At 49.5% G+C, this 22651-nt stretch overlaps 1 protein-coding gene across 3 annotated transcripts in view; it reads left to right on the top strand.

Annotated features, from left to right (window-relative positions):
- AURKA (aurora kinase A) overlaps window positions 1-22651 on the top strand; it is a 114525-nt gene that overhangs the window by 75846 nt on the left and 16028 nt on the right. For all 3 annotated transcript variants that reach the window (XM_063959028.1, XM_063959027.1, XM_063959029.1), the window contains one exon: window positions 15177-15351. In XM_063959028.1, coding sequence (XP_063815098.1) covers window positions 15177-15351 — 175 coding nt within the window. The remainder of the gene's footprint in view (window positions 1-15176; window positions 15352-22651) is intronic.

The raw sequence follows: 22651 nt of genomic DNA on the forward strand, positions 1-22651 counted from the left end.
GCTTAGCATTCTAAAGTTGCTGGTTCCGCATCGTGATATTTATTTGATTAAGTCAGTAATGCAGCATGTCAACATGTTCCTTTAAAACTGATACATTTAGCAGTAAACTAACATTTCTTTTTTCTGGATATGATGTATTAATGAGGGAAGACATTTCTGATAAATAGATATTTCAAAGCCAGGATGTGATTTTAGTCTTTACGGTCATCCTGACCTGTCATAATGCCACCTAGTGTTGCCCTCAAACTGCAGAAAGCAATTTCACATCAACCTGCTGTTCCTATAGAAGTAGGCAGACTTACTACTGCAAATGATGGATTTCACTGGCTGAAATTGACTGTGTAATAAGTTTTAGAGTATAAACCAGAATACTTCAGTGTTAGCAAATACTCGCTATAGTGCATATTTCTCTAACGTCCTAAGTGGATGCTGGGGACTCCGTAAGGACCATGGGGAATAGCGGCTCCGCAGGAGACTGGGCACATCTAAAGAAAGCTTTAGGACTATCTGGTGTGCACTGGCTCCTCCCCCTATGACCCTCCTCCAAGCCCCAGTTAGATCTCTGTGCCCGAACGAGAAGGGTGCACACTAGGGGCTCTCCTGAGCTTCTTAGTGAAAGTTTTAGATTAGGTTTTTTATTTTCAGTGAGACCTGCTGGCAACAGGCTCACTGCATCGAGGGACTAAGGGGAGAAGAAGCGAACTCACCTGCGTGCAGAGTGGATTGGGCTTCTTAGGCTACTGGACATTAGCTCCAGAGGGACGATCACAGGCCCAGCTTGGATGGGTCCCAGAGCCGCGCCGCCGGCCCCCTTACAGAGCCAGAAGGCAGAAGAGGTCCGGAAAATCGGCGGCAGAAGACGTCCACTGCAGCTGTGCGCCATTGCTCTCAGCACACTTCGGTCACTGAGGGTGCAGGGCGCTGGGGGGGGGCGCCCTGAGACGCAATAAAAACACCTTGGATGGCAAAAAAATGCATCACATATAGCTCCTGGGCTATATGGATGCATTTAACCCCTGCCAGAATCCATAAAAAAGCAGGAGAAAAGTCCGCGAAAAAGGGGCGGAGCCTATCTCCTCAGCACACTGGCGCCATTTTCCCTCACAGCTCAGTTGGAGGGAAGCTCCCTGTCTCTCCCCTGCAGTCACTACACTACAGAAAGGGTTAAAAAAAAGAGAGGGGGGCACTAATTAGGCGCAGTATTAACTATACAGCAGCTATAAGGGGGAAAAACACTTATATAAGGTTATCCCTGTATATATATAGCGCTCTGGTGTGTGCTGGCAAACTCTCCCTCTGTCTCCCCAAAGGGCTAGTGGGGTCCTGTCCTCTATCAGAGCATTCCCTGTGTGTGTGCTGTATGTCGGTACTTTTGTGTCGACCTGTATGAGGAGAAAAATGATGTGGAGACAGAGCAGATTGCCTGCAATAGTGATGTCACCCCCTAGGGGGTCGACACCTGAGTGGATGAACTGTTGGAAGGAATTACGTGACCGTGTCAGCTCTGTATAAAAGACAGTGGTTGACATGGGACAGCCGGCTACTCAGCTTGTGCCTGTCCAGACGTCTCATCGGCCGTCAGGGGCTCTAAAGCGCCCGTTACCTCAGATGGCAGATATAGACGCCGACACGGATACTGACTCCAGTGTCGACGGTGAAGAGACGAATGTGACTTCCAGTAGGGCCACACGTTACATGATTGAGGCAATGAAAAATGTTTTACACATTTCTGATAATACGAGTACCACCAAAAAAAGGGGTATTATGTTCGGTGAGGAAAAACTACCTGTAGTTTTCCTGAATCTGAGAAATTAAATGAGGTGTGTGATGATGCGTGGGTTTCCCCCGATAACAACGGATAATTTCTAAAATGTTATTGGCATTATATCCTTTCCCGCCAGAGGTTAGGGTGCGTTGGGAAACACCCCCTTGGGGGGATAAAGCGCTCACACGCTTGTAAGGGCTCTACCTTCGCCTGAGATGGCCGCCCTTAAGGATCCTGCTGATAGAAAGCAGGAGGGTATCCTAAAAGGTATTTACACACATACTGGTGTTATACTGCGACCAGCAATCGCCTCAGCATGGATGTGCAGTGCTGGGTTGGCGTGGTCGGATTCCCTGACTGAAAATATTGATACCCTAGATAGGGACAGTATATTTTTGCCTATAGAGCATTTAAAAGATGCATTTTTATATATGCGTGATGCACAGCGGAATATTTGCCGACTGGCATCAAGTCTAAGCGCGTTGTCCATTTCTACCAGTAGAGGGTTATGGACACGTCAGTGGTCAGGTGATGCGTATTCCAAACGGCATTTGGACGTATTGCTTTATTAAGGGAGGAGTTATTTGGGGTCGGTCTTTCAGACCTGGTGGCCACGGCAACAGCTGGGAATTCCACGTTTGTACCCCAGGTCGCCTCTCAACATGAGAAGACGCCGTATTATCAGGCGCAGTCTTTTCGTGGACAAGCGGGCAAAAGGTTCCTCATTTCTGCCCCGTGACAGAGGGAGAGGAAAAAGGCTGCAGAAATCAGCCAGTTCCCAGGAACAGAAACCCTCTCCCGCCTCTGCCAAGCCCTCAGTATACGCTGGGGCTTTACAAGCAGAATCAGGCACGGTGGGGGGCCCGTCTCAATGAATTTCAGCGCGCAGTGGGCTCACTCGCAAGTAGACCCCTGGATCCTCTAGGTGATATCTCAGGGGTACAAATTAGAATTCGAGACGTCTCCCCCTCGCCGTTTCCTAAAGTCGGCTTTACCGATGTCTCCTTCTGACAGGGAGACAGTTTTGGAAGCCATTCACAAGCTGTATTCCCAGCAGGTGATAATCAAGATACCCCTCCTGCAACAGGGAACGGAGTTTTATTCCACACTGTTGTGGTACCGAAGCCGGACGGCTCGGTGAGACCGATTCTAAATCTAAAATCTTTGAACACTTACGTACAGAGGTTCAAATTCAAGATTGAGTCACTCAGAGCAGTGATTGCGAACCTGGAAGAAGGGGACTACATGATGTCTCGGGACATCAAGGATGCTTACCTTCATGTCAAAATTTACCCTTCTCACCAAGGGTACCTCAGGTTTATGGTACAGAACTGTCACTATCAGTTCAGACGCTGCCGTATGGATGGTACACGGCACCCCAGGTCTTTACCAAGGTAATGGCCGAAATGATGATATTCCTTCGAAGGAAGTGAATTTTAGTTATCCCTTCCTTGGACAATTCCCTGATAAGGGTAAGATCCAGGGAACAGTTGGAGGTCGGTGTAGTACTATCTCAGGTAGTGTTGCGGCAGCACGATTGGATTCTCAATATTCCAAAATCGCACCTGGTTCCGACGACGTGTCTTCTGTTCCTAGGGATGATCCTGGACACAGTCCAGAAAAAGGTGTTTCTCCCGGAGGAGAAAGCCAGGGAGTTATCCGAGCTAGTCAGGAACCTCCTAAAACCGAGCCAAGTCTCAGTGCATCAATGCACAAGGGTTCTGGGTAAAATGGTGGCTTCCTACGAAGCAATCCCATTCGGCAGATTCCACGCAAGAACTTTCCAGTGGGACCTGCTGGACAAATGGTCCGGATCGCATATTCAGATGCATCAGCGGATAACCCTGTCACCAAGGACAAGGGTGTCCCTCCTGTGGTGGTTGCAGAGTGCTCATCTTCTAGAGGGCCGCAGATTAGGCATTCAGGACTGGGTCCTGGTGACCACGGATGCCAGCCTGCGAGGCTGGGGAGCAGTCAAACAGGGAAGGAATATCCGGGGCTTATGGTCAAGCCTGGAGACATCACTTCACATAAATATCCTGAAGCTAAGGGACATTTACAATGCTCTAAGCTTAGCAAGACCTCTGCTTCAAGGTCAGCCGGTGTTGATCCAGTCGGACAACATCACGGCAGTCGCCCACGTAAACAGACAGGGTGGCACAAGAAGCAGGAGGGCAATGGCAGAAGCTGCAAGGATTCTTCGCTGGGCGGAAAATCATGTGATAGCACTGTCAGCAGTATTCATTCCGGGAGTGGACAACTGGGAAGCAGACTTCCTCAGCACGACCTCCACCCGGGAGAGTGGGGACTTCACCCAGAAGTCTTCCACATGATTAAAAACTCGACAGGTATTGCGCCAGGTCCAGGGACCCTCAGGCAATAAGCTGTAGACGCTCTGGTAACACCGTGGGTGTACCAGTCAGGGTATGTGTTCCCTCCTCTGCCTCTCATACCCAAGGTACTGAGATTGATAAGATGGAGAGGAGTAAGCACTATATTCGTGGTTCCGGATTGGCCAAGAAGGACTTGGTAACCGGAACTTCAAGAGATGCTCACGGAGGATCCGTGGCCTCTACCTCTAAGAAGGGACCTGCTCCAGCAAGGACCCTGTCTGTTCCAAGACTTACCGCGGCTGCGTTTGACGGCATGGCGGTTGAACGCCGGATCCTGAAGGAAAAAAGGCATTCCGGATGAAGTCATCCCTATCCTGATCAAAGCCAGGAAGGATGTAACCGCAAAAACATTATCACCGCAATTGGCGAAAATATGTTGCGTGGTGCGATGCCAGTAAGGCCCGACGGAGGAAATTCAACTGGGTCGATTCCTACATTTCCTGCAAACAGGAGTGTCTATGGGCCTGAAATTGGGGTCCATTAAGGTTCAAATATCGGCCCTGTCAATTTTCTTCCAAAAAGAACTAGCTTCAGTCCCTGAAGTTCAGACGTTTGTAAAAGGGGTACTGCATATACAGCCTCCTTTTGTGCCTCCAGTGGCACTTTGGGATCTCAATGTAGTTTTGGGTTCCAAAAGTCACATTGGTTTGAACCACTTAAATCTGTGGAGTTAAAATATCTCACATGGAAAGTGGTCATGCTGTTGGCCCTGGCCTGGGCCAGGCGCGTGTCAGAATTGGCGGCTTTATCCTGAAAAAGCCCTTATCTGATTTTCCATTCGGACAGGGCGGAATTGAGGACTCGTCCTCAGTTTCTCCCCAAGGTGGTTTCAGCGTCTCACCTGAACCAACCTATTGGTGGTGCCTGCGGCTACTAGGGACTTGGAGGCCTCCAAGTTGCTAGACGTTGTCAGTGCCCTGAAAATATATGTTTCCAGGACGGCTGGAGTCAGGAAATCTGACTCGCTGTTTATCCTGTGTGCACCCAACAAGCTGGGTGCTCCTGCTTCTAAGCAGACTATTGCTCGTTGGATTTGTAGTACAATTCAGCTTGCACATTCTGTGGCAGGCCTGCCACAGCCAAAAATCTGTAAATGCCCACTCCACAAGGAAGGTGGGCTCATCTTGGGCGGCTGCCCGAGGGGTCTCGGCTTTACAACTTTGCCGAGCAGCTACTTGGTCAGGAGCAAATACGTTTTGTAAAATTCTACAAAATTGATATCCTGGCTGAGGACCTGGAGTTCTCTCATTGGTGCTGCAGAGTCATCCGCACTCTCCCGCCCGTTTGGGAGCTTTGGTATAATCCCCATGGTCCTTACGGAGTCCCCAGCATCCACTTAGGACGTTAGAGAAAATAAGAATTTACTTACCGATGATTCTATTTCTCATAGTCCGTAGTGGATGCTGGGCGCCCATCCCAAGTGCGGATTGTCTGCAATACTTGTACATAGTTATTGTTACAAAAATCGGGTGGTTATTGTTGTGAGCCATCTTTCAGAGGCTCCTCTGTTATCATGCTGTTAACTGGGTTCAGATCACAGGTTGTACAGTGTGATTGGTGTGGCTGGTATGAGTCTTACCCGGGATTCAAAATCCTTCCTTATTGTGTACGCTCGTCCGGGCACAGTATCCTAACTGAGGCTTGGAGGAGGGTCATAGGGGGAGGAGCCAGTGCACACCAGATAGTCCTAAAGCTTTCTTTAGATGTGCCCAGTCTCCTGCGGAGCCGCTATTCCCCATGGTCCTTACGGAGTCCCCAGCATCCACTACGGACTATGAGAAATAGAATTATCGGTAAGTAAATTCTTATTTTCTCTTATGTCCTAGAGGATGCTGGGGTCCTGTTTAGTAGCATGGGGTATAGACTGGTCCTTTGGGAGCCACTGGCACTTTAAGAGTTTAATCGTGTGGGCTGGCCCCTCCCATCTATGCCACTCATACCAGACTCTGTTTAGAAAATGTGCCCGGAGGAGCCGGTCACAGCTAGCGGAGCTCCTAGGAGTTTTCTTTATTTTTATTTTTTAGAGTTAGGTTACAGGGATGCTGCTGGCAACAGACACTGAGCTCCTGAGGGTGATGATCACAAGCCCACGAGGCGACCGCTCACTCCCACAGCACTGCTGCCACCCCCTAACAGAGCTAGAAGAAAGAAGAGTGGTGAGTACAGCGCTTGCATTCCAGTTAGCGGGTATGGCAGCATAAAGGTGGGAGCACAGCACTGACGGGCTGCACTCCAGGAAGGCTCAGCAACAGTGTGTAGGCGCAGTGAGGGGCGTCCTGAGCCAGCGCGGATTACCCTATACTGGTCACTTTGCTAACGGGCTAACCCCGCTGTTAGCGCCGGGGAAACCTCAGGCCAGTTTATACACTTAGTGCGGGAAGCTGCGCGCCATGTTGGGGGGTCGGGGATTCCCCTCAGAGCGGATCCAGCAGTGAACAGCGCCATTTTCTCCCTGCAAGGATGCTGACGGGGAGCGCTGCCCTCCACGTAACTCCATTGCCTCACGGTACCAGGGTGTTAGACAGGTGGGGGGAGTGTGATATCAATACTAACTACTCTATTAAGGGTAGTTAGTCAGCTCCAGGCTTTTATCATCATTGCCAACAGGGGTGCGCTATAGCTGGTTCCTTATACTCTGTTTCCCCCAGAGTACCTTCAGAGAGACAGTGTCTGACATTTCTCTAACGTCCTAGAGGATGCCGGGACTCCGTGAGGACCATGGGGGAATAGACGGGCTCCGCAGGAGACATGGGCACTTTAAGAAAGACTTTAGACTCTGGGTGTGCACTGGCTCCTCCCTCTATGCCCCTCCTCCAGACCTCAGTTTTAGACTGTGCCCAGAGGAAGATGGGTGCACTGCAGGGAGCTCTCCTGAGTTTCCTGCTAAGAAAGCATTTTGTTAGGTTTTTATTTTTATTTTCAGGGAACTCTGCTGGCAACAGACTCCCTGCATCGAGGGACTGAGGAGAGGAGCAGACCTACTTAAATGATAGGCTCTGCTTCTCGGCTACTGGACACCATTAGCTCCAGAGGGAGTGGAACACAGGTTCGTCCTGGGCGTTCATCCCAGAGCCGCGCCGCCGTTCTCCTCACAGAGCCAGAAGAAACGAAGAAAGAAGACTACTGAGGCGGCAGAAGCCCTCGGGTGCTTGACTGAGGTAATGCACAGCACTGCAGCTGTGCGTCATTGCTCCCATACACCTCACACACTCCGGTCACTGTAAGGGTGCATGGTGCAGGGGGGGCACCCTGGGCAGCAATAGAATACCTCTCCTATGGCAAATGACTATACATGTACAGGTGGGCACTGTACATGTATATAAAAGAGCCCCCGCCATATTTTATTAAGTTTAAGCGGGACAGAAGCCTGCCGCCGAGGGGGCGGGGCTTCTCCCTCAGCACTCACCAGCGCCATTTTCTCTCCACAGCACCGCTGAGAGGAAGCTCCCTGGACTCTCCCCTGCTTGACACCCGGTGAAAGAGGGTTTTAAAGTAGAGGGGGGGGGGTCACATAATTGGCTATTATACATTACAGCAGCGCTACTGGGTAAACATTCTGTGTTTTTCTCCGGGGTCATATAGCGCTGGGGTGTGTGCTGGCATACTTTCTGTCTCTCCAAAGGGCCTAAAGGGGAACCTGTCTTCAGAAAAGAGTTTCCCTGTGTGTGTGGAGTGTGTCGGTACGCGTGTGTCGACATGTTTGACGATGAAGGCTCGCCTAAGGGGGAGTGCATGGTTGTCAGGTTTGCTGTCGGCAATGCCGACACCGGACTGGATGGATATGTGTAATGTCTTGAATGCTAATGGAAATTTATTGCATAAGAGTTTAGACAAGACTGAGGCTAGGGATCAGTCAGGTAGTCAGACCATGCCTGTCCCAGTGGCATCGGGACCTTCTGGGTCTCAGAAACGCACATTATCCCAGATCACTGACACAGATACCGACACGGATTCAGATTCCAGTGTCGACTATGAGGATGCAAAATTACAGCCAAAAGTGGCTAAAGGTATTTGTTACATGATCATTGCTATTAAAGAGGTTTTGCATATTACTGAGGAACCCCCTGTCCCTGACACGAGTGTACACATGTATAAAGAGAGAGAGCCTGAGATCACCTTTCCGTCCTCATTTGAGCTAAGCGAATTGTGCGAAAAGGCTTGGAAATCTCCAGACAGGAGACTACAAGTTCCCAAAAGGATTCTTATGGCGTATCCTTCCCACAAAAGGACAGGATACGATTGGAATCTTCGCCTAAAGTAGACAAGGCGTTGACACGCTTATCCAAGAAGGTGGCACTGCCTTCCCAGGATACTGCTACCCTCAAGGATCCTGCGGATCGTAAGCAGGAAGTTACCATGAAGTACATTTACACACATTCTGGTACTATTGTTAGGCCGGCTATGGCATCGGCCTGTGTTTGTAGTGCTGTCGCAGCATGGACAGATTCCTTGTCCACGGAGATTGAGACCCTAGATAAGGATACCATTCTAATGACCCTAGAGCATATCAAGGATGCTGCGTTATATATGAGGGATGCTCAAAGAGACATTTGTTTACTAAGCTCCAGAATAAATGCTATGTCTATTTCTGCTAGGCGACTCTTGTGGACCCAACAGTGGACAGGGGATGCCGACTCAGTGGCATATGGAGTCGTTGCCTTACAAGGGGGAGGAGTTGTTTGAGAAGGCCTCTCGGACCTTGTCTCTACTGCTATGGCTGGTAAATCGAATTTTGTGACGTCCTAGTGGATGCTGGGAACTCCGTAAGGACCATGGGGAATAGCGGCTCCGCAGGAGACTGGGCACAAAAGTAAAGCTTTAGGACTACCTGGTGTGCACTGGCTCCTCCCCCTATGACCCTCCTCCAAGCCTCAGTTAGATTTTTGTGCCCGGCCGAGAAGGGTGCACACTAGGGGCTCTCCTGAGCTTCTTAGTGAAAGTTTAGTTTTAGGTTTTTTATTTTCAGTGAGACCTGCTGGCAACAGGCTCACTGCATCGAGGGACTAAGGGGAGAAGAAACTAACTCACCTGCGTGCAGAGTGGATTGGGCTTCTTAGGCTACTGGACACCATTAGCTCCAGAGGGACCGAACACAGGCCCAGCCTCGGAGCTCGGTCCCAGAGCCGCGCCGCCGCCCCCCTTACAGAGCCAGAAGCAAGAAGAGGTCCGGAAAAATCGGCGGCAGAAGACATCAGTCTTCAACAAGGTAGCGCACAGCACTGCAGCTGTGCGCCATTGTTACTCAGGCACACTTCACACTTCGGTCACTGAGGGTGCAGGGCGCTAGGGGGGGGGCGCCCGGAGCAGCAATGTAAACACCTTGGCTGGCATAAATACACCACATATAACCCCCAGGGCTATATGGATGTATTTTAACCCCTGCCAGAACTCACCAAAAAGCGGGAGAAAAAGCCGCCGAGAAGGGGGCGGAGCCTATCTCCTCAGCACACGGGCGCCATTTTCCATCACCGCTCCGCTGGAAGGATGTCTCCCTGACTCTCCCCTGCAGTCCTGCACTACAGAAAAGGGTAAAAAAGAGAGGGGGGCACTAATTTGGTGCAGTTTTGATAGCAGCAGCTATAAAAGGAAAAGCACATTTTATAGTGGTATTCCTGTCTATATATAGCGCTCTGGTGTGTGCCGGCATACTCTCCCTCTGTCTCCCCAAAGGGCTAGTGGGGTCCTGTCCTCTATCAGAGCATTCCCTGTGTGTGTGCGGTGTGTCGGTACGATTGTGTCGACATGTTTGAGGAGGAAAATGAGATGGAGGCGGAGCAATTGCCTATTATAGAGTTGTCACCCCCTAGGGAGTCGACACCTGAGTGGATGAGCTTATGGAAGGAATTGCGTGACCGTGTCAGCTCTTTACGACAGACAGTTGACGACATGGGACAGCCGGCTACTCAGCTTGTGCCTGTCCAGGGGTCTCAAACGCCATCAGGGGCTTTAAAACGCCCGTTACCTCAAATGGCAGACACGGATACTGACTCCAGTGTCGATGATGAGGAGACAAACGTGACTTCCACTAGGGCCACACGTTACATGATTGAAGCAATGAAAAATGTATTGCATATCTCTGATAATACAAGTACCACTAAAAAGGGTATTATGTTTGGTGAGAAAAAACTGCCTGTAGTTTTTCCTGTATCCGAGGAATTAAATGAAGTGTGTGATGAGGCGTGGGTTTCCCCCGATAAAAAACTGATAATTCCTAAAAGGTTATTGGCATCGTACCCTTTCCCGCCAGAGGATAGGGCACGTTGGGAAACACCCCCTAGGGTGGATAAAGCGCTCACACGCTTGTCTAAACAGTAGCACTACCATCTCCTGATACGGCCGCCCTAAAGGAACCTGCCGATAGAAAGCAGGAGAATATCCTAAAATGTATATACACTCACACGGGTGTTATACTGCGACCAGCAATCGCCTCAGCCTGGATGTGCAGTGCGGGCGTGGCGTGGTCGGATTCCCTGACTGAAAATATTGATACCCTAGATAGGGACAGTATATTACTGACTATAGAGCATTTGAAAGATGCATTTTAATATATGCGTGATGCACAGAGGGATATTTGCCGACTGGCATCAAGAGTTAGCGCGCTGTCCATTTCTGCAAGAAGAGGTTTATGGACGCGGCAGTGGTCAGGTGATGCGGATTCTAAAAGGCACATGGAAGTATTGCCTTATAAGGGGGAGGAGTTATTTGGGGTAGGTCTATCAGACCTGGTAGCCACGGCAACTGCTGGAAAATCCACATTTTTACCCCAGGTAGCTTCTCAACCTAAGAAGACGCCGTATTATCAGGCGCAGTCCTTTCGGCCCCATAAGGGCAAGCGGGCAAAAGGCGCCTCATTTCTGCCCCGTGGCAGAGGGAGAGGAAAAAGGCTGCAGCAAACAGCCAGTTCCCAGGAACAAAAGCCCTCTCCCGCCTCCAAAGTCCTCAGCATGACGCTGGGGCTTTACAAGCGGACTCAGGCACGGTGGGGGCCCGTCTCAAGAAATTCGAGACGTCTCCCCCTCGCCGTTTCATAAAGTCTGCTTTACCGACGTCTCCCTCAGACAGGGAGGCAGTATTGCAAGCCATTCCCAGCAGGTGATAATCAAGGTACCCCTCCTGCAACAGGGAAAGGGGTACTATTCCACACTATTTGTGGTACCGAAGCCGGACGGCTCGGTGAGACCAATTTTAAATCTAAAATCCTTGAACACTTACATACAAAGGTTCAAATTCAAGATGGAGTCACTCAGAACAGTGATTGCAAACCTGGAAGAAGGGGACTATATGGTCTCTCTGGACATCAAAGATGCTTACCTACATGTCCCAATTTACCCTTCTCCAAGGGTACCTCAGGTTTGTGGTACAGAACTGTCACTATCCGTTTCAGACGCTGCCGTTTGGATTGTCCACGGCACCCCGGGTCTTTACCAAGGTAATGGCCGAAATGATGATACTCCTTCGAAAGAAGGGATTTTTAGTTATCCCTTACTTGGACGATCTCCTGATAAGGGCAAGATCCAGGGAACAGTTGGAAGTCGGGGTAGCACTATCTCAGATAGTGCTGCGGCAGCACGGTTGGATTCTCAATATTCCAAAATCGCAGCTGATCCCGACGACACGCCTTCTATTCCTAGGGATGATCCTGGACACAGTCCAGAAAAAGGTGTTTTCTCCCGGAGGAGAAAGCCAGGGAGTTATCCGAACTAGTCAGAAACCTCCTAAAACCAGGCCAAGTATCAGTGCACAAGGGTCCTGGGAAAAATGGTGGCTTCCTACGAAGCAATTCCATTCGGCAGATTCCACGCAAGAACTTTCCAGTGGGACCTGCTGGACAAATGGTCCGGATCGCATCTTCAGATGCATCAGCGGATAACCCTGTCACCAAAGACAAGGGTGTCTCTCCCGTGGTGGTTGCAGAGTGCTCATCTTCTAGAGGGCCGCAGATTCGGCATTCAGGACTGGGTCCTGGTGACCACGGATGCCAGCCTGCGAGGCTGGGGAGCAGTCACACAGGGAAGAAATTTCCAGGGCTTGTGGTCAAGCCTGGAGACATCACTTCACATAAATATTTTGGAGCTAAGGGCCATTTACAATGCCCTAAGCCAAGCAAGACCTCTGCTTCAAGGTCAGCCGGTGCTGATCCAGTCTGACAACATCACGGCAGTCGCCCACGTAAACAGACAGGGCGGCACAAGAAGCAGGAGGGCAATGGCAGAAGCTGCAAGGATTTTTCGCTGGGCGGAAAATCATGTGATAGCATTGTCAGCAGTGTTCATTCCGGGAGTGGACAACTGGGAAGCAGACTTCCTCAGCAGGCACGACCTCCACCCGGGAGAGTGGGGACTTCACCCAGGAGTCTTCCACATGATTGTAAACCGTTGGGAAAAACCAAAGGTGGACATGATGGCGTCCCGCCTAAACAAAAAATTGGACAGGTATTGCGCCAGGTCAAGGGACCCTCAGGCAATAGCTGTGGACGCTCTGGTAACACCGTGGGTGTACCAGTCAGTGTATGTGTTCCCTCCTCTTCCTCTCATACCAAAAGTACTGAGAATTATAAGACGGAGGGGAGTAAGAACTATACTCGTGGCTCCGGATTGGCCAAGAAGGACTTGGTACCCGGAACTTCAAGAGATGCTCACGGAGGACCCGTGGCCTCTACCTCTAAGAAGGGACCTGCTCCAGCAAGGACCCTGTCTATTCCAAGACTTACCGCGGCTGCGTTTGACGGCAGGGCGGTTGAACGCCGGATCCTGAAGGAAAAAGGCATTCCGGATGAAGTCATCCCTACCCTGATCAAGCCAGGAAGGATGTAACCGCAAAGCATTATCACCGCATTTGGCGAAAATATGTTGTGTGGTGCGAGGCCAGTAAGGCCCCGATGGAGGAATTTCAACTAGGTCGATTCCTGCATTTCCTGTAAACAGGAGTGTCTATGGGCCTAAAATTGGGGTCCATTAAGGTTCAAATTTCGGCCCTGTCAATTTTCTTCCAGAAAAAACTAGCTTCAGTTCCTGAAGTTCAGACGTTTGTAAAAAGGGTACTGCATATACAGCCTCCTTTTGTGCCTCCAGTGGCACCTTGGGATCTCAATGTAGTTTTGGGGTTCCTAAAGTCACATTGGTTTGAACCACTTGAATCTGTGGAGTTAAAATATCTCACATGGAAAGTGGTCATGTTGTTGGCACGTGTCAGAATTGGCGGGCTTTATCCTGTAAAAGCCCTTATCTGATCTTCCATTCAGACAGGGCGGAATTGAGGACTCGTCCTCATTTTCTCCCTAAGGTGGTTTCAGTGTTTCATCTGAACCAACCTATTGTGGTACCTGCGGCTACTAGTGACTTGGAGGACTCCAAGTTGTTGGACGTAGTCAGGGCCTTGAAAATATGTTTCCAGGACGGCTGGAGTCAGGAAATCTGACTCGCTGTTTATCCTGTATGCACCCAACAAGCTGGGTGCTCCTGCTTCTAAGCAGACTATTGCTCGTTGGATTTGTAGTACAATTCAGCTTGCACATTCTGTGGCAGGCCTGCCACAGCCAAAATCTGTAAAAGCCCATTCCACAAGGAAGGTGGGCTCATCTTGGGCGGCTGCCCGAGGGGTCTCGGCGTTACAACTTTAGGGATGTTAGATGGAGTCCATTCCAAGAATATTCCCCTGTAGCTGTGTAATTAGTCCAGTGTGGCAAAAATCTCTGGAGGTGAATAGTGTCCAGATGGAGGTATGTGAGTAGCCGTTAGATGATGGTATGCTCCAGTGCCTTACTGATGAGCTCCTCATGCAACACAGTGTAGACAAACCTCCTTGATGCAAAATTCTGGTTATGTAGTTCTCTGAGATAGAATGAATAGTTGGAAATATTCAGGGAATGGTCCGGTCCTCCGCACCTACGTTCTTGCTTTGATCTTAAAACCTCCGACGCGTTTCGCTGCATTCAGTTAGCTTTTTCAATCCTGTGCACTTGAACCCACTAATTGGGAAAATGTCTCCACCACATTAGCTCCTATGAACAGAGTTTAATTGCAAGCAGAACTGTGCAGGATTATCAGGTTAAACATACTCGTTTGTAGTAAGTCGTATGCACGCATTCTACTGAACAAATTAAATCCATTTATTTTAAGTGTGAGCTCGCATGTTTCTAGGATAATATTCTAACTGACAGCAAGTTTCCCATAATGCAGTGATTAGTATTATGGAAGGACTAGATCAGGGGTGGCCAACGAGTCAGAAACAAAGAGCCAAAAAATCTTGTTAGGCACATCAAAGAGCCAACATCAAGCCACAGGCGCACATGCAAAAATGGGGTGTGGCCTTGTGCCTGCTAGGCCACGCCTCTGGTATAAAATACATTTAAAAAGCCAGATCCACATAAAATAAATTTTTAAAGCCAGATCCAACATAAAATGCATTTAAAAAGCCACTTCCACATACCCTACTGTTTCACTTCAGCCAGCTACCTCATGTGTCACTCCTGCTAGCACACTCCTACAGTATGTCACTACAGCCAGCTCCCCCATGAGTCACTCCTGCCAGCACTCTCCTGTGTCACTCCTGCCGGGACCCTCATGTGTCACTACAGCCCCCCCCCCTACCCACCCCTCCAAAAATACACCTTGTGCCATTGCAGCAGCCCCTTATGTGTCCTCTGTTTGCCAGTGGGTGTCTCACCTCTAGTATCTGGCTCTCTCAGTTCTCAGTCTCTGTAGTGCTGCTGCCTGTCTGGCTGGAGTGCAGCAGTTTCCGGATCTGTTGTGGTCACGTGACTGAGTGTCGGGAGCCACATTTGAATAAAGAAAGAGCCGCATGAGGCTCAAGAGCCACAGGTTGGCCACCGCTGGACTAGATTATTGCATAACTAGAACCAATGCCTCATTAATACTGGTCATGAATGGATACATTGCTTTCTCTTGACTGTAGATGTCCACCTCCACTTATTTGTGCACAAATGATCTACTAAAAGGAATACTATATATACTTAAAGAAATTGTTTCTGTAACTTATCAACCTTTTCGTTGTATCAGGAGGACAACACTGTGTGGCACTCTGGACTACTTGCCTCCCGAGATGATTGAGGGTCGGATGCATGATGAGAAGGTAGATCTGTGGAGCCTTGGTGTACTCTGTTATGAGTTTCTGGTTGGGAAGCCTCCATTTGAAGCGGAAACTCACCAGGAAACTTACCGGAGAATTTCAAAGGTAGGAGCCATTGAGGGAGCAGATGTGGACAAGCGTGATTTCTCTAGCATCCATAAGGGTTATTGGGGAATCCTAGTACGATGGGTATAGACGGGGTCCAAAGAAGCCGGTACACTTTAAATTTCTTCACTGGGTGTGCTGGCTCCTCCCCTCTATGCCCCCTCCCACAGGCAGTTTAGAAAAGTGCCCTCAGTAGAGGATGCACATCTCTGAGCTCCAGAGTGTTTTCTTAAATTTCTTTTTAATGTTTGTTATTTTCAGTAAGCTGTTTGGGCAACAGCATACCTGCACCGCGGTAGTTAGGGTGGGTGGGGGCAGTCACCAGCCTTGCGAGGTGTAGAGCCGCTTCCCCGCTGCAGGACCACCGTCCTGAGGGGTTGTTCAGCGAGGCACTGCGCCTTGGCTGTCAGCACGCCACACATCCCTAACACTGCCTGAAGGTGACTTCTGTGGCGAGTATAAACTGGAGGCCCCGCTAGGGGGGGGGTCCCCCGGTTCAGAGTGCGACTGGGCACAGCATACGGGACCCCCCGGGGGGGGGAGGGAGGAGGAGAAGAGGGGTCTTGCTAGGGTCCCCCGTGTAGACTGGCTGCTGAACGCTTGAAATAGCACTTGTGTTACATTTTTGAGCAAACAGGAGACTTTGCCAATATAAATCACACTAGCTCCGGCGCATTTCAGGCGGCGGAGCTACCTCAGAGCAGGACCAGATGCATTTTGGCGCCCTCCTCTGCTTAATACAGACAGCGCACACAGCACTTCCTGCCTTACAAGCCACGCTGGAAAACTGGTACAGGGTGTAGCAAAGGGGGAGAGCTGCTATTGTACACTATCTGGGTCCTCTACAGGATAGACATTATTAGTGTTTACTGTGTTATAGTTGGCGATCAGCCTCCCTGGGGCTGTACAGCTAGGGGTGTGCTTGTGTGTGTCTCTCTCTCTCTCTCTCTCTCTCTCTCTCTCTCTCTCTCTCTCTCTCTCTCTCTCTCTCTCTCTCTCTCTCTCTCTCTCTCTCTCTCATACAGTAAGGGCAGGTTTGAGAGATGCACCCTGTCTGTTGTTGTGCTTACTGTAAAACATGGGTAAACACAAGCAGTGCAGTGTTTGTAACAAAAGCCTTCACCACAGTGCCTCACAGACTGATCAAATTGAGGGAACTTGGACTAGGAAATACTATTTCTCTAACGTCCTAAGTGGATGCTGGGGACTCCGTAAGGACCATGGGGAATAGCGGCTCCGCAGGAGACTGGGCACATCTAAAGAAAGCTTTAGGACTATCTGGTGTGCACTGGCTCCTCCCCCTATGACCCTCCTCCAAGCCTCAGTTAGATCTCTGTGCCCGAACGAGAAGGGTGCACACTAGGGGCTCTCCTGAGCTTCTTAGTGAAAGTTTTAGTTTAGGTTTTTTATTTTCAGTGAGACCTGCTGGCAACATACTCACTGCATCGAGGGACTAAGGGGAGAAGAAGCGAACTCACCTGCGTGCAGAGTGGATTGGGCTTCTTAGGTTACTGGACATTAGCTCCAGAGGGACGATCACAGGCCCAGATTGGATGGGTCCCAGAGCCGCGCCGCCGGCCCCCTTACAGAGCCAGAAGGCAGAAGAGGTCCGGAAAATCGGCGGCAGAAGACGTCCTGTCTTCAACAAGGTAGCGCACAGCACTGCAGCTGTGCGCCATTGCTCTCAGCACACTTCGGTCACTGAGGGTGCAGGGCGCTGGGGGGGGGGGGGCGCCCTGAGACGCAATAAAAACACCTTGGATGGCAAAAAAAATGCATCACATATAGCTCCTGGGCTATATGGATGCGTTTAACCCCTGCCAGAATACATAGAAAAACGGGAGATAAGGCCGCCGATAAGGGGCGGAGCCTATCTCCTCAGCACACTGGCGCCATTTTCCCTCACAGCTCCGTTGGAGGGAAGCTCCCTGGCTCTCCCCTGCAGTCACTACACTACAGAAAGGGTTAAAAAAGAGAGGGGGGCACTAATTAGGCGCAGTATTAACTATACAGCAGCTATAAGGGGAAAAACACTTATATAAGGTTATCCCTGTATGTGTGTATATATATGTGTGTATATATGTATGTATGTATGTATATATGTATGTATATATGTATGTATGTATATATATATATATATATATATATATATATATATATATATATATATATATATATATTAATTAATATATATTATAGCGCTCTGGTGTGTGCTGGCAAACTCTCCCTCTGTCTCCCCAAAGGGCTAGTGGGGTCCTGTCCTCTATCAGAGCATTCCCTGTGTGTGTGCTGTATGTCGGTACTTTTGTGTCGACATGTATGAGGAGAAAAATGATGTGGAGACGGAGCAGATTGCCTGTAATAGTGATGTCACCCCCTAGGGGGTCGACACCTGAGTGGATGAACTGTTGGAAATTACGTGACAGTGTCAGCTCTGTATAAAAGACAGTGGTTGACATGAGACAGCCGGCTACTCAGCTTGTGCCTGTCCAGACGTCTCATAGGCCGTCAGGGGCTCTAAAGCGCCCGTTACCTCAGATGGCAGATATAGACGCCGACACGGATACTGACTCCAGTGTCGACGGTGAAGAGACAAATGTGACTTCCAGTAGGGCCACACGTTACATGATTGAGGCAATGAAAAATGTTTTACACATTTCTGATAATACGAGTACCGCCAAAAAGGGGTATTATGTTCGGTGAGGAAAAACTACCTGTAGTTTTCCTGAATCTGAGAAATTAAATGAGGTGTGTGATGATGCGTGGGTTTCCCCCGATAACAACTGATAATTTCTATAATGTTATTGGCATTATATCCTTTCCCGCCAGAGGTTAGGGTGCATTGGGAAACACCCCCTAGGGTGGATAAAGCGCTCACACGCTTGTAAGGGCTCTACCCTCTCCTGAGATGGCCGCCCTTAAGGATCCTGCTGATAGAAAGCAGGAGGGTATCCTAAAATGTATTTACACACATACTGGTGTTATACTGCGACCAGCAATCGCCTCAGCCTGGATGTGCAGTGCTGGGTTGGCGTGGTCGGATTCCCTGACTGAAAATATTGATACCCTAGATAGGGACAGTATATTTTTGCCTATAGAGCATTTAAAAGATGCATTTCTATACATGCGTGATGCACAGCGGAATATTTGCCGACTGGCATCAAGTCTAAGTGCGTTGTCCATTTCTACCAGTAGAGGGTTATGGACACGTCAGTGGTCAGGTGATGCGTATTCCAAACGGCATTTGGAAGTATTGCCTTAAGGGGAGGAGTTATTTGGGGTCGGTCTTTCAGACCTGGTGGCCACGGCAACAGCTGGGAAATCCACGTTTGTACCCCAGGTCGCCTCTCAACATGAGAAGACGCCGTATTATCAGGCGCAGTCTTCATGGACAAGCGGGCAAAAGGTTCCTCATTTCTGCCCCGTGACAGAGGGAGAGGAAAAAGGCTGCAGAAATCAGCCAGTTCCCAGGAACAGAAACCCTCTCCCGCCTTCTGCCAAGCCCTCAGTATACGCTGGGGCTTTACAAGCAGAATCAGGCACGGTGGGGGGCCCGTCTCAATGAATTTCAGCGCGCAGTGGGCTCACTCGCAAGTAGACCCCTGGATCATTCAGGTGATATCTCAGGGGTACAAATTAGAATTCGAGACGTCTCCCCCTCGCCGTTTCCTAAAGTCGGCTTTACCGATGTCTCCTTCTGACAGGGAGACAGTTTTGGAAGCCATTCACAAGCTGTATTCCCAGCAGGTGATAATCAAGATACCCCTCCTGCAACAGGGAACGGAGTATTATTCCACACTGTTGTGGTACCGAAGCCGGACGGCTCGGTGAGACCGATTCTAAATCTAAAATCTTTGAACACTTACGTACAGAGGTTCAAATTCATGATTGAGTCACTCAGAGCAGTGATTGCGAACCTGGAAGAAGGGGACTACATGATGTCTCGGGACATCAGGGATGCTTACCTTCATGTCAAAATTTACCCTTCTCACCAAGGGTACCTCAGGTTTATGGTACAGAACTGTCACTATCAGTTCAGACGCTGCCGTATGGATGGTCCACGGCACCCCGGGTCTTTACCAAGGTAATGGCCGAAATGATGATATTCCTTCGAAGGAAGGGAATTTTAGTTATCCCTTACTTGGACAATTCCCTGATAAGGGTAAGATCCAGGGAACAGTTGGAGGTCGGTGTAGCACTATCTAAGGTAGTGTTGCGGCAGCACGATTGGATTCTCAATATTCCAAAATCGCACCTGGTTCCGACGACTTGTCTTCTGTTCCTAGGGATGATCCTGGACACAGTCCAGAAAAAGGTGTTTCTCCCGGAGGAGAAAGCCAGGGAGTTATCCGAGCTAGTCAGGAACCTCCTAAAACCGAGCCAAGTCTCAGTGCATCAATGCACAAGGGTTCTGGGTAAAATGGTGGCTTCCTACGAAGCAATCCCATTCGGCAGATTCCACGCAAGAACTTTCCAGTGGGACCTGCTGGACAAATGGTCCGGGTCGCATCTTCAGATGCATCAGCGGATAACCCTGTCACCAAGGACAAGGGTGTCCCTCCTGTGGTGGTTGCAGAGTGCTCATCTTCTAGAGGGCCGCAGATTCGGCATCCAGGACTGGGTCCTGGTGACCACGGATGCCAGCCTGCGAGGCTGGGGAGCAGTCACACAGGGAAGGAATATCCAGGGCTTATGCTCAAGCCTGGAGACATCACTTCACAAAAATATCCTGAAGCTAAGGGACATTTACAATGCTCTAAGCTTAGCAAGACCTCTGCTTCAAGGTCAGCCGGTGTTGATCCAGTCGGACAACATCACGGCAGTCACCCACGTAAACAGACAGGGTGGCACAAGAAGCAGGAGGGCAATGGCAGAAGCTGCAAGGATTCTTCGCTGGGCGGAAAATCATGTGATAGCACTGTCAGCAGTATTCATTCCGGGAGTGGACAACTGGAAAGCAGACTTCCTCAGCACGACCTCCACCCGGGAGAGTGGGGACTTCACCCAGAAGTCTTCCACTTGTTTATAAACCGTTGGGAAAAACTCGACAGGTATTGCGCCAGGTCAAGGGACCCTCAGGCAATAGCTGTAGACGCTCTGGTAACACCGTGGGTGTACCAGTCAGTGTATGTGTTCCCTCCTCTGCCTCTCATACCCAAGGTACTGAGATTGATAAGATGGAGAGGAGTAAGCACTATATTCGTGGCTCCGGATTGGCCAAGAAGGACTTGGTAACCGGAACTTCAAGAGATGCTCATGGAGGATCCGTGGCCTCTACCTCTAAGAAGGGACCTGCTCCAGCAAGGACCCTGTCTGTTCCAAGACTTACCGCGGCTGCGTTTGACGGAATGGCGGTTGAACGCCGGATCCTGAAGGAAAAAAGGCATTCCGGATGAAGTCATCCCTATCCTGATCAAAGCCAGGAAGGATGTAACCGCAAAACATTATCACCGCATTTGGCGAAAATATGTTGCGTGGTGCGAGGCCAGTAGGCCCGACGGAGGAAATTCAACTGGGTCGATTCCTACATTTCCTGCAAACAGGAGTGTCTATGGGCCTGAAATTGGGGTCCATTAAGGTTCAAATTTCGGCCCTGTCAATTTTCTTCCAAAAAGAACTAGCTTCAGTCCCTGAAGTTCAGACGTTTGTAAAAGGGGTACTGCATATACAGCCTCCTTTTGTGCCTCCAGTGGCACTTTGGGATCTCACTGTAGTTTGGGTTCCAAAAGTCACATTGGTTTGAACCACTTAAATCTGTGGAGTTAAAATATCTCACATGGAAAGTGGTCATGCTGTTGGCCCTGGCCTGGGCCAGGCGCGTGTCAGAATTGCAAGAAAGGCGTGTCAGAATTGGCGGCTTTATCCTGAAAAAGCCCTTATCTGATTTTCCATTCGGACAGGGCGGAATTGAGGACTCGTCCTCATTTTCTCCCTAAGGTGTTTTCAGCGTTTCACCTGAACCGACCTATTTGTGGTGCCTGCGGCTACTAGGGACTTGGAGGACTCCAAGTTGCTAGACGTTGTCAGGGCCCTGAAAATATGTTTCCAGGACGGCTGGAGTCAGGAAATCTGACTCGCTGTTTATCCTGTATGCACCCAACAAGCTGGGTGCTCCTGCTTCTAAGCAGACTATTGCTCGTTGGATTTGTAGTACAATTCAGCTTGCACATTCTGTGGCAGGCCTGCCACAGCCAAAAATCTGTAAATGCCCACTCCACAAGGAAGGTGGGCTCATCTTGGGCGGCTGCCCGAGGGGTCTCGGCTTTACAACTTTGCCGAGCAGCTACTTGGTCAGGAGCAAATACGTTTGTAAAATTCTACAAAATTGATATCCTGGCTGAGGAGGACCTGGAGTTCTCTCATTTGGTGCTGCAGAGTCATCCGCACTCTCCCGCCCGTTTGGGAGCTTTGGTATAATCCCCATGGTCCTTACGGAGTCCCCAGCATCCACTTAGGACGTTAGAGAAAATAAGAATTTACTTACCGATAATTCTATTTCTCATAGTCCGTAGTGGATGCTGGGCGCCCATCCCAAGTGCGGATTGTCTGCAATACTGGTACATAGTTATTGTTACCAAAAAATCGGGTTATTGCTGTAGTGAGCCATCTTTTCTAGAGGCTCCTCTGTTATCATGCTGTTAACTGGGTTCAGATCACAAGTTGTACGGTGTGATTGGTGTGGCTGGTATGAGTCTTACCCGGGATTCAAAATCCTTCCTTATTGTGTACGCTCGTCCGGGCACAGTATCCTAACTGAGGCTTGGAGGAGGGTCATGGGGGGAGGAGCCAGTGCACACCAGATAGTCCTAAAGCTTTCTTTAGATGTGCCCAGTCTCCTGCGGAGCCGCTATTCCCCATGGTCCTTACGGAGTCCCCAGCATCCACTACGGACTATGAGAAATAGAATTATCGGTAAGTAAATTCTTATTTTTGTACATGGATAGGTAATTGGCTGGATAACAGGGTACAACGAGTAGTGGTCAATGTAATGTTCTCCAGCTGGGCACCAGTAGTCTGTGGAATACCACAAGGGTCTGTACTTGACCCGCTACTGTTCAATATATTTATTAATGTTCTAGGAATTGGTTTGAGAAGCACAGTGTCAATCTTTGCAGATGATACCAAACTGTGTAAGGTAATGTAATTCAGAAATCGATGTGGAATCTCTACAGAATGACTTAAACTTGAAACCTGGGCATCTAAATGGGGAATGAGGTTTAATATTGAAAAATGCAAAGTTATGCACTTTGGGATTAAAAACAAACTTGCATCCTACACACTTAATGGGGACAATATAGGG

Source organism: Pseudophryne corroboree, chromosome 3 (assembly GCF_028390025.1).
Source record: "Pseudophryne corroboree isolate aPseCor3 chromosome 3, aPseCor3.hap2, whole genome shotgun sequence".
Taxonomy (NCBI): domain Eukaryota; kingdom Metazoa; phylum Chordata; class Amphibia; order Anura; family Myobatrachidae; genus Pseudophryne; species Pseudophryne corroboree.